The sequence below is a fragment of the Artibeus jamaicensis genome, unplaced genomic scaffold (assembly GCF_021234435.1).
Source record: "Artibeus jamaicensis isolate MK-2021 breed Jamaican fruit bat unplaced genomic scaffold, CSHL_Jam_final scaffold_625, whole genome shotgun sequence".
NCBI classification, from domain to species: domain Eukaryota; kingdom Metazoa; phylum Chordata; class Mammalia; order Chiroptera; family Phyllostomidae; genus Artibeus; species Artibeus jamaicensis.
Window position 1 is genome coordinate 2,907,397 of NW_026522051.1, and position 20,168 is coordinate 2,927,564.

The 20,168-nt window shown below is 49.8% G+C and overlaps 1 protein-coding gene across 1 annotated transcript in view; it reads right to left on the reverse strand.

Moving 5' to 3' along the window:
* MPZL1 (myelin protein zero like 1) overlaps positions 1 to 18,352 on the reverse strand; it is a 34,547-nt gene extending 16,195 nt beyond the window's left edge. The window contains exon 1 of the mRNA XM_037167440.2: positions 18,107 to 18,352. Coding sequence (XP_037023335.2) covers positions 18,107 to 18,197 — 91 coding nt within the window. The 5' untranslated portion in view covers positions 18,198 to 18,352. The remainder of the gene's footprint in view (positions 1 to 18,106) is intronic.
* Positions 18,353 to 20,168: the final 1,816 nt, after the last annotated feature.

Consider the following 20,168-nt stretch of genomic DNA (forward strand, 5'->3'; position numbering starts at 1 on the left):
TTCTGACCAACTGCCCAAGTGACAGGGTCGGTCCAAGGGCTCCTTCCACGTGGGTGACATGAGGAACCGAGCACGGGACTCCCCACAGCAGAGCCGGGGTTGGGGGGACGCACTGTTCCCCTAACAACTGCGAATGGTGCGCTTTGTCCAGACCGTTCTGAGTGACTGGGAGGGTTGTGGAGAAACACAGGGAAACCCTTGTGGAACCCAGATGGCTCGTCTCCGGAGTCGTAAGACAGAGAGAGGGGCTAGAGGGGCTCAAAATGCAAATGTGTGGGACAAGGAGACAGTGGGGAAACTGTGGTTCTAATCCACACCATGCCTGTCACTGCTGCTGGCATCCAGCCCGAACAGGACATTGAGTAGGTTTCTCTTAGGCCCCAGACGCACACTGAGGCCACAGTGGCGAGAGTCACTGAGCAAAGGACGGCAGCTTCCGCTTGAAAACTCGGCGATGGGAGAAAAAGCGGCGAATCCAGGAAAAACCAGGTGCCTCCGTAATGAAAACACAGGAAGGAGATGAAGTAGAAGCGCGAAGTGGTTCACCGATGTTTTCCTGTCCTGCCAGCTCCGGATTCTGAGACACGCCACCTTCCACACGCCTTCTGCACGGTCACGGGGGCGGAGCTAGTTTTCCTTCCGAGGAAGGAATCCCGCCTTGGAGTTTAAGGGCGAGAAAACAAACAAACAAACACAGCCCATCTTGGAGGAGACCCATTCAGATGAGAAGAGCCTGAAAAGTCATTTGAGAAGTAATCAAACAGGAAACCCAAAAGTTGATATATATATATTTTTTTGGATAGAGAAACAGATCCATTTGGGAAGAAAAAGAGAAAAAAGCGAGTAGAGGATACAAACAACCTTCGTCACAGCCACAAAGAAAAAAGCAAATTCAAGAACGGTTTGCCCAAGAGGCTGTTTCCAGACGGAATCTATTTCGATACTTTAAAGTGTTGCATCGATATAACACAAGTAGCCCGGCCGCTGTGGCTTGTTGGCTGGGCGTCCTCCCGAAAAGCGGTGCGTCACTGGTTCTAGATGCCTTGTGGGGGCGCAGGCCTGGGTTGTGGGTTTGGTCCCTGATGGGGGCACCACGACGGCAGTCGATCTACGCTTCTCTCCGACATCGATGTTTCTCTCCCCCTCCTTCTTTCTCCCTCCCTTCCCTTTCTCTAAAAAGAAATGCAGTCTTTCAAAAACACATATAAGTAATGGGCTCCAACGAACTTGTCAGTCAATACAATGTTACTCCGCGTGAACCCCAACTCTCGTACCACAAAGTCACTTGCGATAACAGTCCACACTCTCCGGGCCCAGATGGGGGTTTTGAAACCGTCATTGCGGAGACAATTCCTGGTCGGTGCCTGCTGGGTCGGTGTTGTGCCCTGGTTGTCAAAACCTCGGCCTTTCAACAAACCAAGTTAGGGCTCTGCTGGAAATGGGGAAAAAAAATGAAGGCTTTTGTTTTGAAAGTTTTTGGAAGCACTTTGAAGTCACCAGTATATTCTCCAGCTTCAAAGAGTACAACCAAGGAATTCATTTAAAAACAGCCCTCTGGCCTGTTTGCTGTGGGTAGGCAGTGAGAGTCAGAGGCTGCAGCCTCTCCTAGCAGAACCATAAATAGGACCTTTTACATCCTGCTGAATGAGGGGAACCAGAGAGAGCGCGACGTAATTCGGACTTGTGGTTACGGCCGGCACGGAGCGGAGGGGGCAGGGCGAGAAGGCTCCCCTCCCCGCTGAGGGCCATGTTCTGACATGTTTTTTACATGTTTTATTTTTGAATATATTTGATCTTTCACAATACAAACTGCTTTTGTGAAGAAGAGAAAAGGAGACATCAGTTAAGTGATGAGAGTCGCCTCTTTACTTCCAGTGGCAGCAGCAGCAGCGTGTGACCGGGCTAGGGAAGCAGGGACAGTGGGGGGAGGGGCACGGGGGCAGCGTGGGGGAGGGGAGGAAGGGGAGGGGAAGCACAGTTCGGAAGGGAGAGCGTGTACACAAACACGGAGCTGCGTTTTAAACACACACAGTCCGAGGCAGGGAGGTAAGGCTCAGCGGCTTGGTCCACAGTCCCGCCTCCGAGCCCAGCACGGTGTCAGCCACTCAGTTACATGGATTCGCGCTGGGTCCTGTCAGACAGGACAGGGGAAAGCTAGGAAAATTCCTTGGCAACAGGAACAGGAAAACAGAGACAGATTGCCGGACACACTGGCCCAGCAACTGACAGCCAGGTGCAGATGGTCCCCAGGGGGGAAGGAAGGCCCGGCGGGGCAAACGGGAACACACGACCTCACCCCCGGGGTGACCTCTCCCCTCCGCCCCCAGCCCCTTTCCTCCCTGGAGACATCTAGGCCCCAGTGGTGGTTCAGCTCCAGGCCCAGAAAAGCAGCAGAACCAGGAGGGCAAGGCCAGGACCAGCTGCAATGACTAAGGACCCCCTGCCGCTGACCAATCAGGGGAGCCCGTGACCCTGAAAGGACACACCTGGGGAACTGACGAATGTTCTGCGGAGACCCTCCCCTGAGACCTCCCCCAGGATGCCCGCCTGCAGGAGAGAGACCAAGGCCGCAGGCCCCAGTCCCTTCTCCCCCACACTTCTCTCCCCCCAGGCAGGCGCCTCCTGAACTCTGAGGCAGCTGGTCCCAGGCTGATCCCCCGAACCCGTCCCCAAAGCCCCCTTTTCTCCGACTTCCCAGTGAGCTCAGGCAGCCCAGCCTGGGCGCTCCTGTGGCGGCTCCCTCTGTGCCAGGCCCTCCCTGTTTCACTGCCCCAGCCTCAGGGGACAGACCCTCGTGGTCACACGGACCCGTGTTGTGAAATCTTTCCTGCACGAGGTCCAGAACCAGCCCTACTCTGGGCCAGGCCCCTGTCCGGTAACATAAGGGTGAGCCCAGGTGGGACTGCGGCTTTCTCTCCTGGGCCTATGCTGACCCACTGGCAGTGACCAGACTGTCTCCTCGTGGGTAGAATGGCAGGATTCCAGACTGGAGCCCACCCAGGACCACCTCGAAGACCGGGACCGTGTGAGGTACCAGCAGAAACCCACTGGGCCCGCCCAGCCCCTCGATTTGCCACAGGTGAGCGTGGGTGGGTTCCCTAGGGAATTCCAGACTCCCCTGTAGTTCTAAGGTCAGAGGCTGATGAATGTCTTTGGTCTGTCTTTTTAAAACTCCTCGAAGTAGAGCTACAGGCTAAGGTGTGACTGGAGGAGAAAAATGGATGGCTCGTTTTTAACTTCGGCTTTCCAATTGCTTTCCGGTGGCCTTAACAGAACTGGTTAAAGCAGAGTCTAAACTCATCCAGCTCTGAGGAGGGCCGCTTGCCCCCTCCAAGGTTCTCAGGCGGCTGAGAACCTGTGTGGAGAGGGAAGGGCAGGCTTGAGAGGGGGGCCCACAGTTGCCGCAAAGCCTTTACTCACTGGCAAGGACTTACAGAATTGGGGACATTTAACTAGAATTGATCAACTTAACGTGGCCAGAATGTATGTCTTTTAATGCCTAAATTAACTTTTGCATGCCAAGTTAGAAAGACGCTGACTCTAAATTAAACTGAATGAATGGGATAGCTTCTCTCGACTGCAAATTAGAAGCCCCTAGGAGCACCGGTCAGTTACCACTAGACTAGAAGACCAGAAAGACCAGTTTTTAAGATTTGGCTCTGGAAAGCTGCTGCCCTGGCCACTGTTTTCTTGAGTGACAGGCAGGCTGTTGTTTGGGTGACCCGTCCACTTCCTGGTTCTCCCCAGGCGTGGGTTGGACCCGCCAGGGTTCTGGGCACCCCCATCTAGTCTGGTCCTTTTCCTGGGTGTTCCCAGGCCGGGCTCTGCCCCTTCACAGGGCTATTTTGGCTTTTCCTCTTCCTCCTCCTTTTCTTCTGGTCCTGGTGCTGGGCCTTGGTGAAGTCCCAGGGAAAGGCTTCCTGCCCGCCTGGAGGGTCAAGCCCCCAGGACAGAGGACAGGGCAGCGCCCCTGAACGTGTGAACCAGTACATGCTGTGGTTTCCTAGGAAATCGGGCCTGATGAAGTGAAGTGGCTTCTGGGGGAAGCAGGTGCAGGGTCTGGTTCAGCTTCCCTGTTTGCTGAGTTCAGAGTCCACCTTAACGGGAGTGCTCCAGAGGGTTTGCTGGGAAGCCCTCCTAGGTGAGGAAAGCCAGGTCCCCAGGAGGGACTGGGCCGTAGGAGGCTGAAGCGGGATTTGGGAAGAGAAGGCAGGCGTGGATGGGGTTGCTCAGGGGCGTTCTGCCTTCTTGCTGATGGTTCGGGAGGGGTTCAAATTCTCATGGAGGGGGAAACTATGAAGGCCCTTATACATACTTCGTCTGTTCTTTTTTACAATTACAGTTTACATTCAGTGTGACTGTATGTCACTCCCGGGTACATGGCAGAGACAGTCATACCTGTATTTTATAACCAACCCCCACAATATTTCAAGTACCCACCCAGCGCCGTACAGTTACTGTAACATCACCAGGTTCCTTCTGCTGCACCTGACGTCCCTGTGACTGCTTTGGGGCTACCAGTTTGTAATTCTGAACCCGATCCCCCCTTGTCCTGGGGCACCTGTCCGGCAGAGTGGGCTTCTTTACAAATGATAGAGGTCATTATGCAACATCTATTTCAAAATTGGAACCCATTCCCTCCCAACAGAATATTTTCACCAACCAAATCTGCCCCAATGCACCTGGTAGGGTGAGACTTTTCTCGAAACCAACGATGCCCAAATTATCTTTTTCCAGAAGGGTGAGAAGCATTTAGAGCCGATAAACCAGATACTGGACCAAATGAGAAAATAATAATGATTCTAAAGGAACCTCCTAAGAGGAAGCGAATCTCGGGACTGACTGGACGTTTGCTGACCATCCTTCCTTCATTGCTAACGTCCACCAGAGCCTCGGGGACGGCTTCCAGGGTGGCCCCAAACAGCCCAGAGCCTTACAGGGAGGCCTCTCTCCGCTTGCTATGTATTTGTCTCTCCAAACCGGTCCCCAGAGCCACGAGGGTCCCCTTCTGGGGTATAAGCTCACCAGCTGGGAGAAGTTTGATCCTGAGTCCCTCAAGAAAAAGGCTGACCTCCTTTTGTAACACAGCCTGGTCCCAACGTGTGGTGGGCAACAAGGAGGTTTGGCCAGGCGATGGCGCCGTTAACTTGACTACTGTCCCAAAGCTGGGCCTACTTCACTCTTCCCATGGAAACGGACAGAGGGTCCCTACATCGGAGCCTTCATAGCTCTAAGCCGTGTGCTGTCTGTAAACCGGAACACTGCAGCCAGATGGAAAAAACATTTCAAAAAGGGGTGAACGGATGTGTCTGTCCTTCACAAATATCTGAGTGGCAACCCAGCTGTTCAGGTATTTAACTGTCTTTTTAAAAAAATATATTTTATAGCCCTGGCTGGTGTAGCTCCGTGGATTGAGCGCAGGCCTTGCAAACCAAACAACCGCAGTTCAAGTCCCTGTCAGGGCACATGCCTGGGTTACGGGCCAGTTCCCAGCAGGGGATGCATGAAAGGCAACCATACATTGATATTTCTCTCCCTCTCTCCTTCTTTTTCCCTCTAAAGATAAATAAATAAAATCTTTAAAAATATATACATATATTTTATGGATTATGCTATTACAGTTGTCCCAATTTTTGCCCCTTTAGCTCCCTCCACGGTACCCCCATTGCCTCCAGCAACCCCTCTTAGTTCATGTCCATGGGTCGTACATTTAAGTTCTTTGGCTTCTCCATTTCCCATACTATTCTTAACATCCCCCTGTCTATTTTGTACCTACCAATTTATACTTAATCTCTGCACCTTTCCTTCATTCTCCCCTTTCCCCCTCCCAACTGCTAACCCTCCAAATGATCTCCATACCTACGATTCTGTTGCTGTTCTGCTTGTTTGCTTAGTTTGTTTTTTTAGAGTAAATTGTTGATAGCTGTGAATTTATTGTCATTTTAATGTTCATAGTTTTGATCTTCTTTTTCTTAAATAAGTCCCTTTAACATTTCATATAATAAAGGCTTGGTGATGGAGAACTCCTTTAGCTTTACCTTGTCTGGGAAGCACTTTATCTGCCCTTCCATCCTGAATGACAGTTTTTCTGGGGACAGTAATCTAGGTTGTAGCTCCTGATTTTTCATCACTTCGATTACTTCTGCCAGTCCCCTCTAGCCTGCAAAATTTCTTTTGAGAAATCAGCTGACAGTCTTATGGGAATTCCTTTGTAGGTAACTCTCTGCCCTTCCCTTGCTGCTTTTAAGATTCTCTCTTTATGTTTAATCTTTGGCATTTTAATTACAATGTGCCTTGGTGTGGTCCTCTTGTTTGGGACTCTCTGTGCTTCCTGGACTTGTATGTCTATTTCCTTTACCAAGTTAGGGACATTTACTTTCATTATGTTTTCAAATAAGTTTTCAATTTTTTGCTCTTTCTCTTCGCCTTCTGGCGCACCTATGACTCAAATGTGGGTGCTTTTGAAGATGTCCCAGTGGCTCCTTAGTCTATCCTCATTTTTTTGGATTCTTTTTTCTTCTTGCTGTTCTGATTCAATGCTTTTTTCTTCCTTATGTTCCAAATAATTGATTTGATTCTCAGCTTCATCCCCTCCACTGTTGGTTCCCTGTACATTTTCTTTATTTCACTTAGTGTAATCTTCATTTCTGCCTGGGTCTTTTTTAAGCCATCGCAGTACCCAGTGAGTTCCTTGAGCATCCTAATAACCAGTGTTTTGAACTCAGCATCTGACAGATCGCTTATCTCCATTTTGTTTAGTTCTTTTTCTGCATTTTTGTTCTGATCTTTCCTTCAGGCCATGTTTCTTTGTCTCCTTGTTTTGGTAGCCTTCCTGTGTTTGCTCTTGTGTATAAGATAGAGCTTTTTTGACTCCCTGTCTTAGTAACGTGCCCTATTGTAGAAAAGTGCACCAGTTAGTTGTCATCAGGTGATGCTCTGTGGCTCTGTGGGGTGGCCAGCTTGGAGAGAAGACAGCGCTGCTGCCTGACCTCTGGGCTTCTGTCTGGGAGAAGGTCATCTCTCAGGACTTGCCCTGATGCCAGTCACTTCAGTTTTTCCCTGTAGGCCACTGGTGCCCTTCCAGTTGTTGCCCTGGTACTGAAGCCCAGAGGGAGTGAGTCTGAATAAGCTCTAACTCCATTGCAGGCCTCCTGAGAATCCTTCAGTTTCTTCCACTGCCCCACCCCCCACTGGTATTTATTGCCAGAAGTTATAGAAACTTATCTTCCTGGTGCTGGCACCCTGGGGGTGGGGCTGGGATCCTTTGCTCCGGAGGCTTTTCTCCCAATTTTTATCTACCACATGAGTGTGGGACTGTCTGTTCTGCATCCCCACAGCTTTCCATATCTCTACCCCTCCTACCCATCTAGTTGAATATGGCTTCTTTAATTCCTTAGTTGTTGGACTTCTGTGTAGGGGATCTGCCTGCAGAGCCCCCTCCTCCACCATGGATGAGAATAAGTCTACCAAGACATGATCTACTTGGGGAGGAAAGGTGGCTGAACTTTCATAAGAGAAGGGCCAGGAGCCTGCTCCTCATTGAGCTTTTATTGGGTTTAAGTTGCATAGGAATACAGGTAAAGTTCATCAATCATTGTCAGGCAGTAAGGATCAAACAATAGATAACATTCAAAGAACTATGAGGGCTTATTCTGAGTAAGGGTCAGTTAGCTAAAGGGCTATAAGACTATGGGGAAACAAACTCATTCTATGCTTGGACCCTTATCATTTAAATTGAAGGTATTAGCAAAGCTGCTTTCACAGGATTTTATACATTCTTTCTTAGGCCTGATCACCTTGGGGGAACTGCCCATTCCTGACATTCCTGCCCAGGGCTGCACCACCCTCATGCATTGTTTTAGGCTTAAATCAAGCACAGGAAGTAAGACAGCCAAGAGATTAGAAGACTTCTTGCAGACAGATTGAGGACTCAGGCTATGTCAAAGCTGAGGGGCAAGGGTCCATTACCCCCTTTTTCTACCTCCAAAGTCCTTCCCTGAGAGCCCCATTCACAACTGTGCCTGTCTTAGGTTGTCCCTCCCTTGAAGAATCTTACTTGTCATTGGCTAACTAGTCATCCACCTGGGGCCAAGAAGGGTAAAGTAAAAGGTAGCAGAGGCTGCACCCCTACCAGGAAGATAAGCTTTGTCTCTTTAGTGGCTTATAGTCCCAAGGTCCTTTATCAGCCTTATCCATGGGGGGTTACAACTTCTGAAACCAGGCAGGGTGGTTCCCAACAGACTTCCATACATTTTCTTTCTCAATTTTCTGACAATTCAGGGTGATATTTGTTCTGTATTCTAGTTGTAATTTTTACTGTGGTTGTGCAAGGAGGTAACCCATGTTTGCCTAAGCCTCCATCTTGACTAGAAGTCTGAATGAGTCGTTTGTCTTTCCTCACAAGTTTGAAGAAAACCAGGTATCTGCATTTCAAATACAAACTTTGGGGGAGATAATTCTTATCAAAAGGGAAAAACCTGAACTATAGCCGAGCAAATCATTTTAACTTATTTCAGATATTATTTTCTAAATTAGTAAATTCTGGTAACAGCCATTGACTATCTATACATTTTGAAACAACAGGAGACAACTTTAAGTTCACCTGCTTTTGGCTTTTTATTCAAAGAGGCTGTAAAGTGGATTTGGAGCTGTTGATGAATGTCTTGTGCTTTGTTGGAGGTGTTTTTCTTGAAAGTGAGAGTGTGTTTGCTGGTAGAGGAGCCTCTGTTTCTAAAGGTACAAATGGGTCCATGAAGGTCAGTCTAAGGGACGCTGGCTGCTTACTGTTTGTTTCTCGTATGCTTGAAATTACATGGGAAGCTTTGCCAAACAAAGTAATAATAACTATATTCTATTTGTATACATATATTTTTATTAAAATATGAATTCTAGAGATTTTAGCCTGCACTAGGAAGAAACTTGCAAAAATTCACAGCCAAGTTCAAACAGGAAACTCTCAGGGGTAGCAGGTGTCCAGTCAGGGAGTTTATACATTGTTTCCGATGCTCAATGCACACTTCCAATAAGTCACGTATGTTCTGAAATCTCATGTATTACTTGCTCTTTACATTTTGAAATTTTGTGTTAAGTCTAAAATTATGGGCTTTGTACTGTTCTTTTATGTAATTTCAGAGTAATTATTACTTACAAGAAACTGTTGTCTTGTAATGTTATATCTGACAATGAAGTACTTTATCAATTGCAATTATAATCAGGACTATAGCCATGTCCTTTTAAATTATGTCATTTATAAACAGTCATTGTTTTACTCGGATACATTTGGAAATAATGTTACATCTTTGGAAAGGTTCATGATAAGGACTCTGACTTACTCTAACTTGTAGGTATCTAAGCAAGTCATATCTTTGAAGTAGGTGAAGGTTTATGGAATCCTAAGGAATAACTGGGTTCATGGAAAAACTTGCAAATAATTAAGACAAACAAAAATTGGGTATATGGGACTGAAGGAACTAAAGATCACTATTATTCTTATGACTTTGTCAAAATATTGCTAGTTTTTAATCTTTTTGTTTTCCTGACATAAGGAAACTTATCTTTCCCCTAGAGTAGCTTGATAAATTATACCCTCATAAGCAATTTCAAAGCATTTATATTTTTCTCCCTACCTAACCCCTCCAGAATTTGACAGCTCTTAATAAGTATTATTTTTTCACAGCAATATTTGTCTGCACAAATCCAATAAGAATCTGTTCTCTTTATAATGAAACACATAGAACCAGTTTCCAGTTGTGGTTTTATTAATGAAGTCCTTGTCTGAAATGTCATGATTGAAAAAGACATGCCTGGACTCTGGGTGGCACCAGGAAGCCTTAAGGAATTGAGACTGACTTTGGAAGCCAATGAAAGCTCACTGCAGAAACGGCCTGGCACCTTGCTTGGTCATTCGGTTCACGGCAGTCTTTCCAGGTAAGAAATGAAGGTTGCTTTCCTGAAAGATGGCAAGGAAAGAAACTCAAGACATTTTGGGGACCTCAAGAACTTGAGGAATCTACCCAAGCCTATAGGTACTGCAGGCAAAGCCAAATGGCAACTGTGTGGTTTGGCTTCTGTGCTTTGAGGGGCTGAATAAAGCTCAGTCTGAAGATTCCTGGAATTTCACAAGGAAATTTGAAAAAACCTATATAATCGGTTACTATTTTTGTTGGATTTATGCTAATAACCAGACCAAATTGAAACTAGACTTAATGCAGCCTCATGAAAAATGAGGGTAATTTTAGGGACAGAAATTGGGTTCCAATGGAAATCACAATACACAGTTGTCACCCACAAACTGCATTGAAGCCCAACTTTTCTAGTTTTCTTCCAAGCTAATGTTTCATTTTTTTCCTCCCATCCTTTGACTTAAAACTATTAAGTACTGATGCAGTGTAAGCTACACAGAATGTACCCGAGTACCTGATAACATCACCAGAGATACTTAAACTGCAGATAAGAAGGATCTACTAGACTGTTCCTGCTTAATTTTACTCCCACAGAAGCCTTGCATTTGGAAGTCTTCTCAACTGGCAGTCTCAAAAGAAACTGGTGTATGATTTGCTGTAGTCATTAACCTTTGTATTCCTGCTGTTTTCATATAGTGTATGCCTATGACCTTCTTTACCTGGTTGCTTATTAACACAGTATAGGCCACACTTTAGAAGCCCATCTGCATCACCACCTCCTGAAATGAGCCTCAACGGTTTGGCTGGATGGACTTGTTGCCAGGACTAGACGATTACGTCGCACACGGGAGTTCCACATCAAGATGATGATGCTTTGGGGGTTCCAAAGCATCCCTGCTCTGGAAGAAGCAGCTCCCAGCCTCTCTGTTCCAGACTCATACCCTGTTCCCTTATGTCTTGGACTAGACAGGAAGAGACTTCCATACCCTATGGAGGTGGGGGCCATGCCAGACCCTCATCAGCAGGAAGCGGTTACTGAAGAGAAAGAAACCCTCCTCCCTCTTCACCCCTAAAAAGATTCTAGGGATGGGAGTCTGTGAGGTGAGAATGAGTCGGGATAGTAAAAAGCTATGAAGGCAAGTGGAATAGGCAAACTGAGACACACAGCTGAACTGGCCAAGCAATTTGCAGCCAAGTACCAATGGTCCTGGCAGGGGGCAAAACTGGGAAAACAGGAATCTTGTCCCCAGGGTAGACTTTTCTCCCTGGAGATAACTTCTAGGCCTCAGATGTATTTCAGCTCCAGGCCCAGAAAAGCAGCAGAGCTAGGTCATTGCCCCTGTCACTGACCAATCAGTAGAGACCATGACCCTGAAAGGACACACCTGGAGAACCGATGAGCATTCTGCTGAAACCCTCCCCTGAGACCTCCCCAAAGATTCCTGCCTGCAAGAAAGACAGAGAAAAAGAGAGAGAGAGAGAGACGCCTCAAGTTGAAGGACCCAGCCTGCGCCAGCCCCTGCCCCTTCTTCCCCCACTTCTCTCTTCATTGGCAGGCATCTCCTAAAGTCTAAATCAGTGGGCAGCTGGCAGCTGGTCCCAGGCGAACCCACTGAACCCATCTCCAAAGCTCCCTGTTTTCTCACTTCCCAGTGAGCCAAGCAGCCCAGCCTGGGTGCTCCTGTTCTTCCTCTGTGCTAAGCCCTTCCTTGTTTCACTGTCCCCAGCTTTAATAAGTGTGCCGTCATAATCGTTCACACAGGAAGTCAAGAACCCACACACTGGGCAGACCCGCTCAGGGCCGGGCCCTTGTCTGGTGACCCTGGCTAGAGAGAGCAGTCGGAGAATGAGACGGAACAACAAGAACCACACCGTTAAACGTCCCAAGGAGCGGTCAGAGCACTGGGTGGTGCGGATTCTGCAGCCTCAGTGGGGATGGCTTAAACATGGCGGCTACACCCCCTACGGCGCGTCAACAACATCAGGGCACCAGGGTTCTTGGCACAAAGGTCACCGCACAAAGGTGCTCTGGGGCAGTTCGAGGCCACTGTAAACACTTAAGGCATCCTGAAGCTTCCCCCAAAATGACTGGAGACTTTGAAGAGAGATTCCACAGGGCAGCAGATACAGGCTCTGCAGGTGGAGGTCCAACTCTACCCCGTATTAGCTGTGTGACCTCGGACAAGTTACCGAACCTATCTGGTTCTTGGTTTCCTCATCTGTGAAATTGATAAAGATAATAGTCACACTCAGAGTAAGCACTCAAATAAGGCAAGAGGAAAAGATACAGCACGAACCTGGTCTTGTGTCCAAATTCCTATGGGCCGAAAAAAGAAATCTAGATGGATCATCTGTATCTGTATATTTAGCTACCTGGAAGGAGCTCATGATTCCGTTAAATTTACATGAACTCCACACTGTCTTCTTTAATATCTCAAGAGAAAAATGCATCCCTTCATTTTGATAAAAGCGTTTTTAAAAATGGCTTTAAATGGCACCAAATAAACTCCCCAGGTTCCAAAGTAGTGTGTTAAGGGTTCCTGGACAGAAATGTTTGCTGCCAATTCAGCAGCGTCTGTTCCTTTGGTTACAGCACAGGACTGAGAGAGCTCGGTTACTGAGGCCACTCAACGGGGTGCCCTTCTGGACAAGCGGCACACGCCTCCGGCTTGGCAAAGGTGCGGCGCCTTTCTCACCCCAACCAGTTAAGCTAAGGACAGGGGACGACGGGCCACAGTTGCTAGAAAACTAATCAAGCGCAGGCCCTGACCGAAGTCAGAGGCATTACCACGTCTCCCCATTTTCTAAAGAGACTCCGTTTGGAAGGAGAAAGAAAGAAATTAGTGAAGGAGGAGCGATCTATCAATGAAGTCATCCTTCCGTTCTTGGACCGGAGCCTAATGGAACCAAAGGAACCTTATAAGTGAATAAAACAGCACAGCGGCCACGTTACATTCAAAAAGATAATAAAGAAGTTTAAGGGCAAAGATACAAATGTCCCAGGAGATAATGACAACGTCTCAGTTCAGGCACTATGAATCGTCACAGAGCCGAGAGGCGGGCTTCAGCCGGCAGCCAAAATTCCAAGGGCTTCGGCTTGGCCTCTGGGCCAATGCTAAGGTCAAGGGCTAGGCAAAATAAGCAGGAGAGGCAGAAAGGAGTATCACTCAGGGTATTCCCCTCACACCAGCCCGACAGGCGAAGACCCAGAGCCAGCTGATACTTGAGACCTCAAAGAGATGCTTCTAGTTCTTATAGTTAAATTCCCTTGGATGGGGGTTAAAGACCAAACTGATCGGTAATGCATTCTGTGCCAAAACAAACCATGTATGTTCTTTCAAATGACACCAGTGGTCTTAGAAGCCAGAGTAAAATCATTCCGAGGTTTAGGTACATGTCAGGTGTATGTACTTACTAGGAGTTTCAAATTCTTGGGAGATACTATTTAAATACACCCTCAGGCTCTTGCTGTAAGGTTCTAATCACCCAGGAGAACCGAAGGAAATCAGCCTGGGGTGGGTGGGGTGGGGTGGGGTGGGGTGGGGGGACGGAGAGGAAAGTGCAGCACTGAGCAGCAGACAGCACTTACTTCATGGGGAGCCAGAGATACAAGGTGTGGCAAAAGTGGGTTTACAGTTCACACGGAAAATAACAGAACGAACGTTATAAGAATAAACTCATACTGAACTGTAAACCTACTTTTGCCCCACCCTGGATTTGTCAAAAACCGCCTATCAAGTTATTCCCAGTTAAATCACATTATAAAAACTTGGTAGAAAAGCTCATTGATGAAATTCCCACAATGGAGCCTTTGTACATTTAAAAAATAGCCACTTTGTCATGCAAGTAAATATTCTTTTTCTGCTTTTTTTTTTTTAATGACCGCAAATTTTCACAAGAGGTGAATCCTCTTTGCTTCGGAGCGGTGACTGTGAGGAGCTGACCCTGTCCCTGGGCACTCGGAGGGTGTGCGCAGGCTGACGGCCACTCCCACCAGGGCCCCCCGCTCCCCGCTGCACCCTCAGCCCCCAAGGGTGCCTGGCACCCAGGAGGCGTTCATTTGGCTGCATGGTGACTGAAGACTCTGAAAACACAGATGGCATTTTCTGTACTTTTCTCATGAGCCTCTCATTGTAACGTCTGTTCTCACCTTGGCAGTATCGGAGCCCAGCAAGAAGGCATAAAAACAAATAGTAGAATTTTTTTTTTAATCTAGGTTTTTGTTTTATTGTCCGAAGTGGTAACTAAGTAAAAGGCTGAGGGACTGACAGGGAAATGTGTGGTCTTTCTACGGCAGCGGTGTCTCAAGTTTAAGTTCCGTCAAAAGTCCTACTGATAAAACCCTTAGCTGTCACAACAAACGTGGGGAAAAAGTTTAAATATGTAATGACTAGCAGTTCCAAAGCTATGGTGTTTAAAGGAGGCAAAGAATGTTCATTCCTTCCGTACATCTCTGGAGAAATAAGAAATGGTACTTAAAGAATGAAAATAATCCCCCTGGCTGGTGTGGCTCAGTTGGTTAGAGAATTGTCTGTAAACCAAGAGGCCATGAGTTTGATTCCCAGCCTAGGCTGCAGGTTTGGTCCCCGGTCTCCCTCCCTCCCTTCTCCTCTCTCTAAAAATCTCTCTAAACATCAATAAGCATGTCTCATCAGATAATGCATGAAATTCCACTTGGGAGAAATAGCCCACCCAACACTCATTGGGTACGGACAATGGGCCAGCCGAACCCTAACTACATGTTGCAAACTAACGAACTTAATCAAACAAATACTTATTATCATTATTCAGATGCAACAAAGCATTACAGATAACTCTATGAAGAAGATAAACACTGTCCTGGATTCTAGTGGAGGAAAAAAGAAAAACCAAGTAAGAAATTACAGTAAGAGGAAGTAAAGGGTGGAGACTCCTGCATAAGGTGGTTGGAAAAGTCCCCTCTGAAAAAGTGCTAAGGCTAAAAAGGGGACAGCTCTGGGCAGTCCTAGGGAAAGGGCACTGCACGGGCAAAGGGCCTGCGGTGGGAATGGGTTGAAGCACAGGAGGGTGGCAGGAAGGGGGCGAGGGGCACCAGCTGAAGTCAGAGGGGAAGGCGGATGGACGGTGCGGCCCACAGGGACGCCGGCCGGCGGCCTCCGTGCAGTGGAAAACCAATGAGGATTCTAACCACGAAAGGCACGTGACCACTTTGCGTTTTTAATCTGAATCATTCTTGCAGTTGTGTGAAGAATGGATCAAAAAGAGGCAAGAGGGGGACATGGGGACACCAGCTGGGAGTTTGGTACAGTCAGAAAAACAGAAACAGCAGTGATTTTGACTCAAATGCTGGGAGGGGACCACTGATGGGGAAGAAGTGGGGAGAGCCAAGAGGGAGGGAAGGATCCCGGATGCACGAGGTGCCAGGCAGGTGGTGCAGCCGCTGACCAGAGTGGGTCCTGCGTTCGGAGGGCCGAGACTGGCTCCCACTCTGAGTTCCTTCCTACCTAAGGGTCACCCAAGGCATCCCAATGGCCAGCCAAATGCAGGGAATCCTTATCCAACCTCCACCCGACACCATGGCCACTCCCTCTTCCCCGGAACTCGGTTCTTACTTGCTTTGCAAGTCACCACACTTCCTGGGTTCTTTTAGTGGTTAGGCGACCTCCTCTCCAGGCTCCTTGCACCCCACAACCCTGTCCTTGCCCCCCCCCCCGCGCCCCTGCTATTTCCTTCACTACACCGTTCCTTGGTGACTTCATCTGCACAATCCACAATTTTAGCTGCGAGCCACAGAACATGCCCAACCAGGACATTCTCCCCGCCTCCAGAACCCCCTACCCACCTGCCTGGAGAGGGATGTCTCGGCTGCAGCACCTTCAACTCAACACGTCCGAAAGAAACGTCACATTCTCCTTCCACCAACACTCCTACCCCCTCCTCCCATCCCTGGCCCTTCCTCTGTGAAAAGACCCACTTCACAAAAATGGGCCCAGACCCTGCCCCTCCCAAGCCCCAAACTTCAGGACCATCTCACGCTCCCTCGCTCAGGCCCACATCAAATCAATTTCCAAGCCCTTTCAAATTTGCTTTCTAACTGGCTCTCCAAGGCGTCCTTTAATTCCAGTCTTTACCTCCCCCTGGATTATGGCACTCGCCCTCTGGGGAGCCTCCCCCTGCTGCACCCCAGCACCCCGCTCCTCCCTCCCCCGCATACGCACACCGCCTTCAGGATATAAAGCCCAGCCTTTGCAGAGGCGAACAAGGTCCTTTATGAGTTAGCGCCTCTGGCTGGCTCCCCTGCCTGGACTCCCACACGCTGCAGCGCCACACCACGCCGGCCTGCCAACAGGTTCATTCACCACTGCGCGCCCTTTCCCTCGCCAAGGCCCACTCAACTTCCGCATCCCTTTCTCCCGTGGCCCGCACTTTGTCTGAGCCGATGACTCTCCCCGCCGTTCCTAACAGCACGCCATTATCGAAGACTTCTGCTGCTTCTCCCACTGAGCTGTCAATTATGTGAGGGCAGGAGCCTCCTCCCTAGAATACGTTTGGTGCTTCGTATTCAAAAGGTGCTTGATGAAGTTTTGTTCAATAGCTGTACCTGGATCAAACTCCGGAAACTTTTCCATAAAACATGAACGGTTATACACAGTGACCTTTCCCTGTTACACCGTGGTCAGGAAAAGGTGGCTCGGCCAGGAGAAACATGCAGTATTTTCCTACAATTAACTAGTAACATCAGCTGCTGACTTCCGCAGACCCCCCCCTTTTTGTAATTAACATCCATTAATCACAGTTTAGTTGTTCAGTCCTGCCACTATTAACACCCCGAATTTGATCAAGGTCAACCTGGTGGCTTTGCCCTCTGCAGCTGTGTTGAATCTCTCATGCATGACAATTCTGACTGAAGCCTGCAAGATTTCTGATAAACCTTAGATTAAAGCCATTTCCTACTTGTTTTCTTAAAACACAAATATTACCACCACCACCACCACCACCCAACCCCCCACCACATGTTTAACCTTTTTTCTCAGAAGAGACATTTTTTAAAAATGAAGTACATTTTCATCTGTCAACCTCCAGAAAGCGCGGGGCGGGGGGCGGGGGGGGGGCAGGGGAGTAGGCAGTTTATACATTTAATACTTTATAGCTCCCTGGGATCATCGGTTTAATTATATTTCTCCTGGTTCCAACTATTACATAAAGGACTTTTCCGGGAAAGAAATTTATGAGTAAACGCGTATTCAGATACTGTGATGCAACCAATATTTTTGGAAAACATCAAGAAATGAAAAAGCCTACGTGTGTTTTAGGAGTTGGCCCGCTTTGTAATCGTTACTCAACGACACGCCGGGACGGCAGCAAGACTCTGCTGCTGGGAACCACACGGAGAAGTCCGGCGGCACACACCGCTTCCGTGGTCCCTAGAGGAATCACCCAACTCAGTAAATCGGGCCTGAGGTTCACCGTAAGTCTGACCCATGAAATTTGGCAAGAAAAAAAAAGATTTTTTTAAAAATGTGCTTTTTCATGTCTTAGGTATTATCAAATTGGGGCGTCTGTGTCTGGGAACATTACGGCTTTGGCCGATCTCTTTTCAGCCAGGCCATTTCCATGGCGATGCCAGGTCTCTGCGTCCTACCCAGAATAACGTGAGCTTCTCCCCCGGGCTCTGCAGACTCCAGAGACAAGACAGGAGACTGCAGGGCTCTTCCTTCGCGGAGGCTTAAAAAAACGGACTGGAGAGCCCTGGGAATGGAATTTACGAGGCAAAACAAAACAGTCCCTGAAAACATGGAAACAACCAACAAAGGCCCCATCCATGAGAACAAGCCTGCCTCCTCCCAGAGGTGCTGAACGCAGAACCCGGGTTCCTGACCCGGATCCGGAGGCGGGCCTGGGCGCCCCGGGTCACCACGCGGGGAGCGCAGGGGGCTAGACCGGAGCGCAGAGCAGGGCCGCTCCCCCACACCGCCCCCCCCACCCCCACGAACAGGTCGGGCTCCCCGCCTCCCCCACACTTGGGGACCCGGGAAGCAGGAGGGAGAGGCGCCGCGCCTCACGGGTTGCCTAGGGCCGCGCTCCCGCCTCCTGGGTCCCCGGCCCCATGTGCGCAGGCCACGCTGGGTCCCCAGCCTCCGTGCCAGCGCGCAGGGCCCTTTCCCCACTAGGGGCGAATGCAGCCCGGAGTCCCCGCCCCAGGAGCCCCGCCCGGCTGCACTTACAGAACCCGAACGCCGCCGCCAGCACCGACCACAGACAGCGCCTGCGGTCTGGGGTTGCAATCACTGCCCTGGCCCCTGCGGGTGCAGCCATCGTCCTCCGCTGCAGCCCCACCGCCGCGCACCGGGCCCGGGCTCCGCTGCGGTTCGCTCGGCTCCGGCTTCGGACCGGGGCGCCACCTCGCAGCAGCCGCCGCCTAGCCCACTGGCACCTCCGCGCCGCGCCCCCACTTGCGGCCCCGCCACAGCCTCCCGCCCTCGGCCCAGCCCCGCCCAGCGACCCGCTCATTGGTCAATCCCTTGGCCCTTGAAGTACGCCATTGGAAGGTACCAATTGTCCATCATCCCCTCTCGCCAGGCGAGGTCACGCCCCCCAGGTCCCACCCTTGCTAAGATCACTGCTCTGGAGGCCAGGACCTCGGCTCCACGGCTCCACAGCTGCCGCCCAGCCCTCTGCCTGCGTGGCTGTCCGCCTGCCTGTCCCCTCTGCCTCTCCTAGGGTCCCAGCCCACAGATCTCTCTATTGTGTCTCCTTGTCACGGGTCTTTGCCTGGGTGTCCTGCTTCTGTGTCAGCTCTTCTCTTTCTGTGATCCTCATCTAAAGAAACGGTGAATTATTTACAAAAATAATCAAGGGGTACGGTGGGGAGAGCCTTCTGCATCAGTGGCCCAGATAGAACACATCCCCGGCTTGCCCCGTGCCCAAGGCCTGCCCTTTGCGTGGACTGAGTAATTTATGTGTTGCAATTTGAGAAATATGCTAGGTTAAGAAGTCTCCATCTTGTCTGAATCTCCTCGTAGGAAACCCCCTTTTGGTTTAAGAAGGCGTGGGAACTGGGAACTCTTTCCTGCTGCCTGGAACAAAAAGGAAGGTGCTTTTGATCTAGTTTGCTTTTGCAAATAAAATGTCCCTCCATTTATCAATAAAAACTGGGACGGAGAAGTCCCCGTCCTGACTCTGAAGGGCCTAGCTGACCCTGCCCAGCTCGGCCACCTTGGCCCGAAACGGTGCCCGCTACTTACTTGTTGCCCAGTAACTACCGAAAAGTGTTTGGAAGGGTCCCGATGAGAATAGCTTACAAACGGGAACATCAGAGGGAAGCCGACAGAGTGAGGCAGAAAACGAGTTTTAGACCATTGGGCTGAGCAGAGGAGCGGTGTGGTGACAGAACCCAAGTGCACACTCGCATTCCAGGGTTTTGTCTCAAATTAATCTCATGAACGCCCTTCCTGGTGTTTTTGCTGTTTTCGCCACTAGCCTTGTAGGACTGCAACCGCACAACACAGTCGTTCAGTGCTTAACGCTGGGGACGGGGAGACCCGAGAGATGCTTGGTTAGGCGAGTCCACCGTGCGTGGCACCATAGCGCACCCACACACTCCTGGGCAACAGCACCACAGCCTGCACCGCGTGTCCCAGCGTGGAATGCCACGCCAGCACGCCAGCCCACGAGACGGGAAGGCCACGGGAGAGGGAGGCCACGGGAGACTCGGACCGCTGCAGGCGGACGTCACCGGCACACTGCCCCACGGCAAGCCTTCTTCGCAGGTGGAAAAGGTGCACTCCACGGGAATGATGAAAAGCGCGCATCGTAGACACGCACCCCGGGCACGTCATCGTTTATTACACAGTACGCCGCACTGGACGTAACGGGACGTGCTGCGCTTCCGCCGCTCTGGCAGCCAGAAGGTTTGGGCGCAGCGGCATCTTTACCAGCACAGGGCACACATTGCTTTACGGCATCTCCGTGGCAACGACGTCACACGGGCTGGCTACGATGTCACGCCGGCTCCTCACGACAGCGACCACGTCACTAGGGCAGCCACGTATCTCTAGGCAATGGAAACAGTCCTTGGGCCCTGCCCGCCGCTCTACCGCCTGTGATTGGCTGAAAGGTGGTCATGGGCGGAGACCGCACCCGACCAGGTGAGTAGCCCACTGGTTCCTCGCGCACTCCATTGCTGGCGTTTAGCTGGGTCTTGGTTAGTTTTAACGTTCGGGAGGCAGAACTACAGAAGCCCGGCAGAGCCGTCTCGCCCCGTTTCCCTGAGCAGGAACCTTCTGC